At 32.3% G+C, this 14,328-nt stretch overlaps 1 protein-coding gene across 2 annotated transcripts in view; it reads right to left on the bottom strand.

Annotated features, from left to right (window-relative positions):
* Positions 1-1,082: 1,082 nt before the first annotated feature.
* Positions 1,083-14,328, bottom strand: part of LOC145939569 (sodium-coupled monocarboxylate transporter 1) — a 32,952-nt gene continuing 19,706 nt past the window's right edge. Inside the window, exons 1-6 of one of the 2 annotated variants that reach the window (XM_083043990.1) lie at positions 10,637-11,409; positions 10,030-10,435; positions 9,245-9,419; positions 8,191-8,345; positions 7,616-7,756; positions 1,083-3,860 (exon numbers count right to left, since the gene is read on the bottom strand). In XM_083043990.1, the coding sequence (XP_082900116.1) occupies positions 2,699-3,860; positions 7,616-7,756; positions 8,191-8,345; positions 9,245-9,419; positions 10,030-10,385 (1,989 nt within the window). In that variant the 5' untranslated portion in view covers positions 10,386-10,435; positions 10,637-11,409 and the 3' untranslated portion in view covers positions 1,083-2,698. Of the gene's footprint in view, positions 3,861-7,615; positions 7,757-8,190; positions 8,346-9,244; positions 9,420-10,029; positions 10,436-10,636; positions 11,410-14,328 lie in introns of those variants that run through there. The other variant, XM_083043989.1, reaches the window with a different exon arrangement.

Raw genomic sequence — 14,328 nt, 5'->3', positions numbered from 1 at the left:
TGGAAGTAGGTATATTATGTTCAAGACACACTTACTAGTATTTATATATAACAATAATGGAGCAACAATAAAAGAAAAACAACGGTTACTCATATTTATATAATTATTTAATTAGATTATAATCGAATGAGACAGATGATACTTATTTGTGCTGAGTAGATTATATTTCGCGAGTAGGCGTCATTTAAAACAACATCTGCAGTTTAGATATCGCATATTTGATATTGGACAATGGAAAAATCGAGTGATCTCTGACAATAAGATACGTGGACATACGCGAACTGAACATCAATAGTCTCAGTATATATTTGTTCAAGATAAAATTAAATATTTTTATTAGTTTTATATCTATTTGCCTAATATATAAATATTACTATAAGCATAGTATAAATAAACCCGGCATTTTCTATGTCCGCAATATTTTAATATAAATAAAAAATGAAATATATCTAATAATATTTTCTCTCTTCTTTGCGCTTATTTGCGTGTGCGCATGTGTTTGCATTTTATATATATGTGCGCGCTTCCTGTGTCTAGCTACTTCCACTTTTTTCCACTTTTTCAGAGAGAGATGAATTGTATATAATTATATCTTATCTATTCTTTAGACTACGTTATACAAAAATACATGATTTATTTATACTATATTTATGGATAATACTAAATAAATTTTAAATAATTATCTTTATATAAACAATTTAAGAGATACATGATAACAATAAATTAATAAATTAATACAAGAAACTAAAAATTATATTTAAATAAAATATAGAATAAATGAAAAATATATAATAATAAAAGTAATTTCTAAAAAATATATACATAGAAAAAACATTGAAAATGATCGAAAGATATAAATATAGAAAATAAAACTGCGTAGATATATAGCTAACAGTCATTTCAAAAGCGCTATTAAATTATCTTATTCTATAAGGTTAACACTTTTAAATATTTACTGATTAAAATTTATCGTTTATTCAAAGTAAATTTATATAGTATTGGAAGTATATCATGTCCAAAATACTTATTAGTATTTATATGAGGAAGAGATTGTATAAAGGACAAGTAATTACGAGACAGATAAAAAATAATGACTTATTATTGAAGCAATAAATATAATAAGCGCACAATGTGATACAAATAAAATCACGATCACAGTCGCTGGATTGACATTTTTATCTTCATTACGTATATATATATTTTAAGACATTTTTTATTTATAAAATAATTTACATTTTCTAAAGTATAAAAATAAATTTTAATATTAAAGTTGATGCGCGACATGATTTAAAAATAAAATGCACACGTATAATACATATACAGGATCGAAAAAACGCGATATATAATATGTATTCGATATATATCTTTTGTGTTAAAATATAATACTATTTACACATTATTGCGTAAAATTCGAGAAATCCGTTTAAGATTTAAATACTATATTTTGCTAGAAGAACTCTTACATATTTTGATCATTATTTCATCAAAGCCACAAAAAATATATATATATATATATATACGAAAAAATATATATGTATATTGCATAGCATCGAATTCCAGTAATTGAGTACAATTTACTATACTAACAATTACGTATATTATATATACACGCACGCACACACGCACACACACACACACACACACAATATATGTATATATATATATATATATATATATACACATATGTACACATGTATACATATTAAGCATTTCAAAACACAATAATAATACATATTAATTGAAGAAATCGAATGATTCTATACGAAAGTGAATCACACAATATACGCACGAGAACATATTTTTTAATATTATTCTATAATTTCGAATTTTTAATATTATTCTATAATTATTATTTTTTAAATATATTTTTAATAATAATTTTTTTATATATTTTATATATATTTCTTATAAAACTTTTTTTAGATTATATCATGTATTTTTGAGCATCTTGCACATCTATATCTTTATTCTTAAGATATATCCTTAAAGACATATCTTAAGATTAATTAGGAATGTAAATAGAGATTAAAAAATTGATTCTTCTTATTGGAGTATAATGAGGATACATGTTTCGCCTATTTGATTGAAATATCGCATAGCTATACAGACGAAAAGATTCGCCTTGTCGATTGATAACTAAACCATTAATTTTACGTCGTTATAGAACTAATTTGCGATTATTCTTAACTAAACGTGATTTTGCGACCGTTTTCTCCTTCCGAATTCTCTTCGCTTTGATGTAGAGAATTCATTCGTTGGCGAATTCTATTCAATATATGCGTGTTTGACAATCTTTTGCCAGTAAATCACGTTCATGTCTAAATACAGTTTACAAAATACGCGTCACACTCATGTATCGTAGTTAACTTTAATTGGCACAGGCAAGTTAGAAGTTTTCCTAGCGAATTGCACCTCTGAATTGCCTTCATTTGAGCGATATTTTGAGCTGAATGTGAGTGCAGCTCGAGCTGCTGTAATGGAAGAAAACTTTGCTTACGTGTAATTACGTTCTACGCGCACGTATCACAAATCCACCACTAATATATACTATGTTGGAATAATAAAATTTGGTACTAACACATGCAATTTCTCTCGTTCATAGAGTTTATCACGGTATGCCGTCATTCTTGAAATATGTCAAAATTTTCGACGATATTGTTGCGAGTAATACACGAGGAACATCTCGACTAGGATCGAATCATAATCTGGTGTGTTTGCCAATCTCATTGGTCACGTCGATAGAAACAGTCTTCAGCGCGTTGAGTTTTTCCACGTAGTTGTTGTCTAGCTGCAACTTGCCTTTGTCATCCACAAATCCTTGAAGGGAAGGGATTCTCTCCATTCCTTTCTCGGTACTGCCGGCGATGGATGCCACTGAGGAAACAGTGGCGTTCGTGGCATCGTTTTTATTCCCGAGTCGGGTGCTAGTGGCATAAAGTCTTTGTTTCCCGGGAAATAGACTCGCTATTTTCCGCGCCATAGGATGCAGCAAATGCTCCTCGTACTTGTCTGATTCGGCATCGGCCGTAATCAAGCTCACGAGGATACCGATGACGACTGTCGATATGCTGCCGATAAGAGCGTAATACATGTACGTGATCCTGTAAAGAACATTTAGAGGATTGGACGAATTATCAGATTCGTTGACGGATGCCAGCGTGATATTCTCACGAATGTTTGTCCATCTGGAGACGTTTGGTGTGGAATAATCTAAACTAATTGGTTGTGTTATCCACGACGAGAACGTTTCGTTGTGGCAGTTCTCCGTCGACAATGGCAGCATCTCCTTTACGATACCCAGATTGAGATGACCGAAGGTGATCCACAACGTCGTTATGTGGCTGAAGATTATACCAGCGGCGGCACCTTTCCAATTGGCGCAAGGTACCAACATGGCGAGGAGAAATACGCCAAGAAGAGGTCCGGACGTCGCCGACGTCATCAGCATAGACGATTCTATTACGCCTGATAGCATGGCTACTAGGAAACTAATACCGATTATTAACAGACCATAAATAACACCGATGATTTTGATCGCGCTGAGCTGCTGCGTATCCTTAAGATCTTTCAATGCCGGTATGTGGCTCAGAAAATCCTCGAATGTCACCGTCGCGAGAGAATTAAGATTCGATACCGCCAAAGTCAAGGCGCTGTTAAATAGAGTTGCCATCACCAGGCCGAGCATACCGGGTAGATTAAGGAATTTATCTTCAACGTAAAACGGCACGATTTCGTCGATCTTATTTATATATCCCAGAGAGAGTGGATCGCAGTCGGCATAATTAGCGAAGATAACCATTCCGACGATCCAGGATAGCGAGAACAAGATTAATATTATAGGCATGTTGGCCATCATTGTCCTGAAAACAAAAATATTTTTTCATTACGAAAAAATTGGAAATCACTTGAAATATTAACCTTATATAACGATTTAAGAAAAATTTATATAACAGTGTTAAATCCGGGGAGTAATAAATACGAAAATGTTTTATAATTACGTAAATATATGACACAATTCTTTCAAAGAATCAATGTTATACATATAATTATTATTTGCTTGTACATTTATTTTGCAAGAAAGATTTTTTATTTTTTAAATAAGTTTTCTCTCTCTCTCTCTTTCATATTCTACACAAAATTTAACATCAATTTCTTGTATGTACATGGGAAAGATGTATATTACATAAGGAAAGATAAAAAAGAAAATAATTTTGGAAACAACTTTGACAATATACAGATAACAATTATATATTTATTTTTCTAATTATTTTTTAAACTTTCTCAAGATAATGAAGGGAATGCCATTGCAACTTAAGAATATAAAAAAGTTGAACACTAAAAAGAAAAGTACAAAAGATAGTAAAGAAATATGAAATAAAAACAAAAGATAAAAATATTTAATATATTTAAATATTTATATATTTATAAATATATTAAATATATAATATAAATATAATATATTTAATATATTTAAATATCATAAAAAAAAGAAGAAACGTTCTAAGAAATAAACAGCTTTTTGAATCTTCGTACATATCTATAATTCGCATTAATGCACAAACAGAACAAATAAAAAAAACTATTTTAATTCATCTCGATGTTAATTTAAACGTTCGTCGCGAAAATTTGAAAAAATATGGAGTATAACCGCTTACGTTAAATGCGTGACATTAATATATATTAGTGTGAATAAACCTCGTGAAAGCATAAATTTTTAATTAGCCAGAACGACGAAGTCGTTTATTATAATTTTGTGATGTCTCTAGGTATATCTTGCACACAGATTACAATAAGAAATGTAAGATGTTTTAAGCGGCTTTAATTTTTCATTATTTTGAATAACTTTACTTTTCTCCTCATTCTTTGCAAGACATTTACTCATTGTCAGTCATGTCAAACAATATGAGTGCATGTAGGGACGCAAACTCATTCTAGAAACATATATCATTGTCTCTTTGTTTGAATTGATATTGTAAACCTTACTGAACGACGAGGACTACTATACTAAAAGTTTGGCGCGGCGCCATTCGGCTCCCTACGGGGCTTTCATTGATTATGTGGTACAATTTGCTAAATCGGCTCGATCCGAACCACTTCCGAAAACTTTTTGTCGCGAGAAATCGTTTTCGTAAAATCATTAGTCTGTCATCACGTATTAAAATTGAATTTACAGTATTTGATAGATTATTTAATACAAAAAATGGAAGTGAAAATTTATATTATTTTTATGCATTTATCATATATGTATATGAAGATTATTTTTATATGAACAATTTTATAAACTATATTTCGGAGTTTATTATATTATAGTATAATACGCGGTAACAGAAGAATTTGCGAGCAATGAAGAAATTTTGACAGAAATTCTAACGATACATTTCTGCTGAGATCCTGAGAGCATATCTCTAGGTCAGATGTGTAACTTTATTTCATGAGCATATCTCTAGGTCAGATGTGTAACTTTATTTTTCTTACGAAAGTATCTACTTGAATTTCTCCGACGATACATTTGCGAGCAGTAAAATTTTACGAACCAACGTGATGCGTATGTTCTACGTGATGTTTCAACTTGGTAACGCAATAAATTTGTGGTCGCACACATGTGAGCGTTTTTATACGATTTTGATTACCGCCGGACAACTGACTGAAAAATGCTCGGTTTTTCGTTGACTGTTACATATATATGACAATTGCAATGTGTGTCAATATTTCGTAAAATTTCGTCACGGTTACAATTCCATATGCGTATGTATATGTGCTCCTCAATTGTGCAAACGACATTTATACGTTGCAGAGAGAATAAATATTTCAAATAGTAAAAAATTACAAATGAAATTGTTTCGTCAATATAAAATAGGTGTTTTTTTTTAAAACTAAATATAACTTACACAAGAGCGAAAATTTCTAAATTTAATTTTGCGATGGAAGATGTGCTCGCGTATCTCATTCAAGCGATAAGACATTTCACAAAGAAACATGCTTTTAAATCTTTTGGCAAAAAAATTGATATTTCTTAATATAGCTTTTCCTAAAGATTTTCAAGAATCACGCTTTATTAAATCAATTAGATTTGCTACTCTCTAATTTCTGTTTTCTATAATATTTGTAATTATATTATATTTGTTCTGATTTTTAATACTTCATTTTTCTGATATCACAAGAGGATAATTTAATGTGTTGAAATTATATGGTACGTGGAAAGTACATTAAGACCGAGAAAATACCAAGTACAGTAATAATAATTATTAAAATAGCTATTTAAATAGCTATTAAAATGATGCATTCATATTATAATTTTATAATTTCAAAAATGACTAAAGCATGTGTATGATAGGTTACATTTATTCAATTGTCATTAAGTTAATGGAAAGTTAATTAATGAAAATTGATTTATGAAAATTTTACAAAAAATTTTCCAAAATATATAGAAAAAGATTGGCTGTAAGATGTGTACAACACTAGTATTTATTGTAATATATTTCCTACAATTTTTTAGTCACAAAATATGTGTTTTTTATAATTCTAAATTCTAAATTCATTCCATGATTATTCCTCTTATACTTTTGCTTTTTTTCTCGTTAACGTCATTTTAATCTGTAAATCTTTACGTTAAGATAAGAATTATTTACATGATTTAATGTGAATCATAATTCACGTGATTCTCATTTATGAATCATTAGTCAAACTCAAACCCACGACTGCAGATAGAATTTCAACAAGTCACGAGTAAATACATGTGTGTACAATATCAGCGAATTATAATTGACATACATGTGCAGATCTTAAGACAAAATCTTATTTTTCAAAAGAATGAAAACTGTGTATGCAAATATATATCCGGACACACTTTTTCTGTAGAATTTTGATGTGATCGAGTAAAAATTAATTAGTGTAAAAATTAATTCGGAATTAATTAAAGACTATTATTGTTGTAAAAGATTGTGAAGAAATAGAATATCTTATATCTTATATTTGAAAAATGTTATACATATTATATATTTGTATATTTGTATTGATATACTCTTTCTTGCAAAATTTAAACTTAAAATTGTCAAATAATCTCACGTTGTTTTATTAGATATCAAGAAATGCATAATTTAAGAGAAATGCATAATGCATTAACATTATCGACGCGCGATTCATGGTTTATCTATAATAATCGGATAGGCATGCGTTTAATTATAAAATAAGGTATATTTTATAGGGAAATACTTATCGTAATATCTCTATAGAAATTTTGTCAGTTGGATGATAGAAATTTGTACCAATTTTTATATAAAATTTCCATTTAGTATTATCAACTATATCAAATTCTTTACGACTCAATTTTTAAAGTACAATTTTGTACAATTACGGATCATTATTGACCCTACTTTTCCTTTATTGACTACTTTACGCACTACGTGTACGCGTTCGTGTTCGTAATTTTCATTTACATCTTGCACGTATAAAGTGATAATTCACGAAACACTTTGCATAAATCACATTATCCTTTAGATCGTTCGAGTTATGCATAATGTCTCATACAAGTCGTTTGCCGTTGCACGACAGACGAACGGTTAGGGGAATTGTTTGAAATTCTGTGTGTGTGTGCTCAGATAAAAAGTTTACTTACTGAACAACTTTTCTTTGGCTGGACATACTGCAATACCTCTGGACAAAATTCTGTTGACATCCGAAAATGGATAAACTCATAAAGAGCTGACCTAGTGTCGCTGATACTGTCGTCACTCGAAGAGTAGGATCCATATCAAAGCTGAAAAAAAAAGATGAATGAATTATCAAACGAGTGTCGCATTTTTATATATCGTAAGATCTAGGAATATTAAATTACCTCTAAATTATTTTGTAATCTAAAAAAATGAGCGATCATTTTATTATCTCTACAAAATTTTTCAAGGATGCAGAAAATGCACAGCACGTGAAATAATTTTGCGCTGCTGTGGAATTTAATAATTTTAGATTGTGAAATGCGTAGTGAAGAATTTTAATATAAAATCACATTTTAACATTATTCAATTTACTGACAGTTGGTTGGAATTGTATATTTTCACCGTAATTGATAATTCTAAAGTTCAAAAATGAGATGCGAAAATGCGCAACAAGAATTCCGCATATGATTATCGGTAAATTTATATTGAAATGAAAATTATATACGCGTGTTTGACAAATTATTATCAGTAGACATACTTAAAAAAATTCAAACGCCCGCGTTCGACAGTCACATTTAAGACATTAGCTGGCCCGTGGACGGAAATAGTTCCCTGTATGATGATTACTACGGATACACCGATCATCGTCAAGCCTTGTATAACATCCGATAAAATGGCAGCTCTTAGACCTCCCTAAAGAAATAAACGTATATAAATATCAGTATATACTCGTGAATCATAAAATAAGACGATATTGATGAGTAATCGATTAAGTAATTTATAATCGATAAAATTATTGGATAAAGTAATTTTAACGCTTTGTATGATTTGTTCTGTAAAAAGACATGTTTAAATATCTTTATTATTTCAAAGGCTTAAGAGTTATATTTATTATTTAAGAGTTATTTTTCTTATTTTTTTCTTATTTTTCATGTTTGTCGTCATTATTCGCCGTTCAATACGTCCTATTTGCATGCTTAATTGATTCAATTTTCTATAGAACAAATATAGTAAGTAATTTGCCAATGGAATGTAATTTCACACATTTACCAAAATTAAATTATAATTTTAACTTTTAACCTGAAATATCAGGTTTTCCAAAAATATTCTACTGCTCTTCTACGAATCGTTATAAGTTATTTTTTCGCAGAGATTGAAACTGATATAATTTTAATTTTGAACAAATCTTTCTCTCTCTCTCTCTCTCTCTCTCTCTCTCTCTCTCTCTTGCTTTTATGCCATTGTATGCTACAAATAGGAAAATTTTTACTTAACAAAATTACACTTAATGAAATTAACTCATTACTATAGTAAATTAGACGAATTAACGCCTTAAAAAACGAAATTATTTGTTATTATAATGGATGAATATAAAAAATATTTTCGCATAAATATTTTGTGCGCATTGCATTGCATCGAGAATTCTTCGTAATTTTAATCTATATAGTTTGCATGAAAAGCGCTCATTACTTGATTCTAAACGAAATATTCAACAACTTGCATTATTTCGTATTCAATATTTATTTAATGAGAGTAATATTGACATTTATGAAACGAACGGATATATAATATAATACACGTATTGCTCTTACCATGATTGTGAAAGCCACAGAAATACTTGTTATTCCTACGATACTGGCCCAATATGGAAGCCCTATTACTGCTTTCAATGCGACGCAAGGAGTAAACACAGTGACTGCCAAATTTAAGAGGCTCCGTATGATGTACGAGAAGCTCGCCAGACATCTGACTAGTTTCGACTTGAACCTGAGAAATTTACATAATTAAGAGAAACTAAAAAGATGAAAGATTCGGAGAATTACCTTCGTGCTAACCGGACCGTTATGTATGAGGATTCACTCTCTCTCTACGTCATAGCTAAAATTGTTAAAATCCAAAGTTCGTTACCAAGTACTAATCACATTATAACACATATAGGAACAACTTTTTCTTTTTCTTAGAATTCTGTTATGTTTTCGTATCCTATGATATCATTATTTTTTGCCGCTACACGTGATGAGTAAACACATCTACATATACGATGCAATGTGTTCATTTAAAATAAATTTATCTATTTATTTAAAATTCTTGACCGCTATATGCTAATTAAAAACTTTCATAATTTTTTTCTCTTTTTCTTTGGATTTTTAACTTTAAGATTGATCTATCGCGATTGTTATTGACGGAATATCAATATAGCATTTTAAATTGATTTCGTATATTATTTATCGACTTGGTCCGGTTGTCACACAGTTTATTTTGCATGTCATGTTGATATATAATTCGTGTATAAGCAACGAGTTATTGTCATACAAAGTTCGAGAAATGATATATCGCATGTCATGTTTTCGAGAAGAAACAAGAACCGTGAAATTACCTCATGTCCAGATATTGGTAGACCGACGTGATACCGAGACTGTAGTAAACAGGCACAAAGATATAGCAGACGATGGGGTAGGCGAGCAACATCCCATACAGGGTCTCCCACATGGCGCTACCTCGATAATACAGTTCCGAGGGATAACCCAGGAAGGATCGGACGCCAAGAGTCCCCCGCGCGATTGACAGCATCATCGCGCCCATCGACACGCTGCCGGTGGCGAACACATAATTCGCCTTGGTCTCCTTTTTCTTCGTCCTGAAGTTGCCCCATAGCGGTATCACGAAGGAAATCACGATGAACCCGATGAAAACCAGATAATCCACCACCATCGATGTGACGTGGGCCGTCATTCCGTATCCACACGGCCGTTTTGTAACGTCCTTCCGTGATCGAGGTTTGTCTGTGTACCGAGATTACGAGGGTTGCTCTGAGTTTAAACGGCGATTCGTATCGGGAGAGCGTGTCGCTCGATATACGAGACGAGATTCTCGATTACTAGGGGCGAGAAGTGGCTTTTGAGAGACTCTCGAGTGCTTGTCGAGTACCACCACCGCGACGATTGTTTCTATTGAGAAGTGTCGGCGCGCGCGGACGATGTTACCTTTAAACGCGATTCTTGTCTGACTTTCTTGTCCGATCGGTTCCAGTTGGAAAGAACAAGTGCCACGAAGAGAGATGCTCGCTTCCACTACGGAGGTGGAATGTATATCCACGATAAGTTTCGGTGAGAGGTAAAATAAGAGGCGCTCGTCTCTAACGTACCCTTATATTCGCGGCCGTGTGTGCGATGGTATTAAGTCTCGTTACGCAATTTCACGAGAGACACTAATATGACTCAAATACGATCAATGTGACGCGATCGGAGCGACGGCACGTATTGACTACCAACGAAGTGAAGTACTTGACGCTATTATGCTAACGACCTGGCAGGAAAGAGTGACGATATCGCTCCACACGGAAAAGAGACATACGAAGGAATAGCATTGGTGGGATGGTGAAGTTGACGAAAGGAGTGGGAGTCCGGAAGAACGTGGTCTTATCTTCTGCCGCTATTGTTTATCGGCGTCGTGCCAGCAGCTTCTTTCATTGAATTTATATCCCGCCTGAGTCTCTCGTGAGAGAGGACGTCATCTGATTCTCTAGAGAGCGTAATTGTTTATAAGTGATCTATTGTCGAACGAATTTATGTAACAGGCTGCTAATGATGTTTACGAATTTTAATATAATTTACATGACAGTTTACGTCAATTCTCGCATCTTTTCATAGACATATTTATCTCTAAAAAAATATACACTCTGTACATTCACGCTTCGCAAAAGCTATTAAAACCATTAAAGCTATTGTTTGCACACAACATGAACTTAATTTGCGAAAAAATATTTTAACAAGTATGTATTTAAATTAGTAAAACGATTCTATTGTACATATTTTGGACTTGTTTTGTGTGTACCGGAGAGAAAGAAATTTTTACATAAGTAATTACATAACCTTTTTACGAAACTTAATTATTGATGCAATTTGAATTAATTGCGTTGAAGCTTATTTACAATTTGCATTTTGTCATTGTACGTTTTTACTGAATAGCTGAATGAAATTAATGTTTCGGACAATTTCGCATTTTAAAATACGAGTGGAAAAATAATGCGATATTATTATACACATATATTTTATATATATGTATATGTATGTGTATGTGTATAATAACATCATGACACTATTATATTGTGATACGAAGGTTTTAAAAAAAAGATATCAAAATATCTGTTGGCACATTTGTCAATTGGAGAAAGAAAGAGAATTTGTTATTCTCGTTCGATGAAATATTGTGAAATGATATACGAATGATACAAACATACAAATGATGCAAAGGAAAAAATTGATATTTATTCAATTTATATATATATAATTTATAATAAAATTTATAAAATTCATTATTGTAAACTCATTATTGTAAACAATTTGTATAGGTATGCTAACATGTAATTCGTAAACTTTTAAAAAGGATAAAGGTTTTTTAAAATTGCGATTATATATCTCACAAGAAAAGTTTTAAGATAATCGTTTATAAGCACGGTTATTTTAATATGCTTTAAACTTTTTATTACATCGATTCAACTCTTATTACAGAGGAACCATAAAATCTCATAATTTTTATGAAGAATGGTTAATCTGAAAATTTCTTTGAACAAAAGATACTCTTTTAAAGCATAATTGGATTGTACATAGTAAGTGCTTTTCATGACGAATCTACATTCTTTCTGGTACGTGCTATACAGACAGCAGAGAAACGAGATATATGTAATACTTTTTATTCGCTACGGTAATATTCTGCGGTATTTCCCCGACATTGTGATAAAACTGTTTACAAAAAAAAATGTTAATTAGCTTCTTATATAGATAATGCATAAGGACTTTATAATGCTTAATCACTGGTGCTACGATTTCCTTCAGACGTTAGCAATTACGCAATTACATTGCAGATCTGTGAACGTGTACATCATCGCTATCTAATCATTTCTGAAACCTTGGGTCTCTTAACACTAAAACGGTTGAGCAGTTAGCTTGACCTCAAAAAGAACTTGTTTTTCCTCCATCGTAAAATGTTTATTTTTATAAATAATTGTTTAATTAATTAATTTATTAGGCAGATAGTTATTTTTGTACCATAGATTTGCAATTATCCGTTATTCTAATCGTAAATGGATGTGTTATATGTAAATCCTTAGGAAATGGAAATCACAATTAAGTCTTATGGTCCCACCGTCTTTAACTTGCCCGACGAACAATGCTCTTCCCTCATTCTCGAGCTACCACAAAGATTCGCAAAATTAAGACGGCGAAAGCAGCGAATTGTGCTCGGCACTCCTTCGTAGTATAACTCCTCCGCGGAGTCGTCCATACCACTTTCCATTTTCCACCATTCAACCTCGTTTCTTATCCCGTGCAATGCCATGGTCCGCTCAACATGGAACAATGCTGGGTACACAATGCACATTTACGCGATATGCGTTTGGTGTGCAAAACGACAACGAGGACTCGGCCGGATGGTGTACGCGTTAACGCGAGTGGCCAATGAGGTACCAGCCTTGGTAGAGCTAACACAACCGAGAATCCATTGTATCGCACTTGGAGACAATGGTATGCGATTCTTCCTCCTCTCACTCTCTCTTTCTCTCAAGCTCTCTTCTTCACCGTTCGCTTCCCTTCTACTCCGGTTCCATTTCCCATTTCGCTTTTAGCTCGTTTTCCCTCTCTGGTTTTCTCCGGGAATGTGACAGTTCCTTCCATATATTTGTCCGCGCTCTTGGCAGACCTCGCTTTTGCTGCTCTTACCCGACGTCTATTTTCATTTCGTGTCTGATCTCCTTTCTCGCGTTGACTTCCGGTTTTGTGGCATTCATTCCCTTTTTTTTTCTTTTGAATTTTCGCGTTTCTTACGGAATCGAAAATTATTTTTGACATTTATCGTTGTCATCGATATGAAAACGACAGGGCGCATTTGGCGTGCAGTAAAAAAACAGTAAAAATGTTTGTGTCTCGCCAATGTACGAAAGCACGTGTGCACGAGGGAGGAATCGCAAGTTAGTCAAGTGCGAAAATCGCAGCTAAATGTTCTGTAAACGGTGCACCCGACGAGATTATGGCCAACTCGAGCGAAACGAGTTCCGGGGATGTACCATTATTTCACGACTTTCAGATCACAGTTCATGAGAGATGCAACTTGGATTATTATTCCGAATAGCGACGTTACTTAACGCGGTGCGTTTAACCTTAATACTATAAAAAATATTTAATAATTATTTTTTAACAATTATTGATACTGACTAATTCTTTTAATATATGAGATTTTAATTTTTATTGATTTTTATGTGAGATTTTAAAATTAAGCGCTTTACGTACACATAAATGAGTGTTAATGACGTTAGCCTTTTCAACATTGTCGACAACAAATCAATGGTTTAAAATAATAAACTCGACTTTATCTATGTTAATGTTATGTCGTAATGTCGAAACTAACATAAGTGGAATAGCTTCCGGCGTTGTAATTATTTTATGACTCATACAAGGAACTCGTTTGACATCTTTCATATAAATTACGAAAAGAAATAAGATTCTCACATAAAATTTACGTTGCCACTTAATATTCCATCGATAGGACAAACGATAAAACACGTTAGGGCATGTATTGGCGCCGGTAAAATATTATTTTTTCCGCGTATTATTTATTCGCAAATGCGCGTAGGAACGATGCATCAATGCTGCATAATAACATCGTCGAATGTGCAATATGC

This window comes from Prenolepis imparis, unplaced genomic scaffold (genome assembly GCF_030444845.1).
Source record: "Prenolepis imparis isolate NDT839.2.m4 unplaced genomic scaffold, iyPreImpa1.0 SCAF_8, whole genome shotgun sequence".
Lineage (NCBI taxonomy): Eukaryota > Metazoa > Arthropoda > Insecta > Hymenoptera > Formicidae > Prenolepis > Prenolepis imparis.
This window is presented reverse-complemented; position numbering and strand designations above follow the sequence as displayed.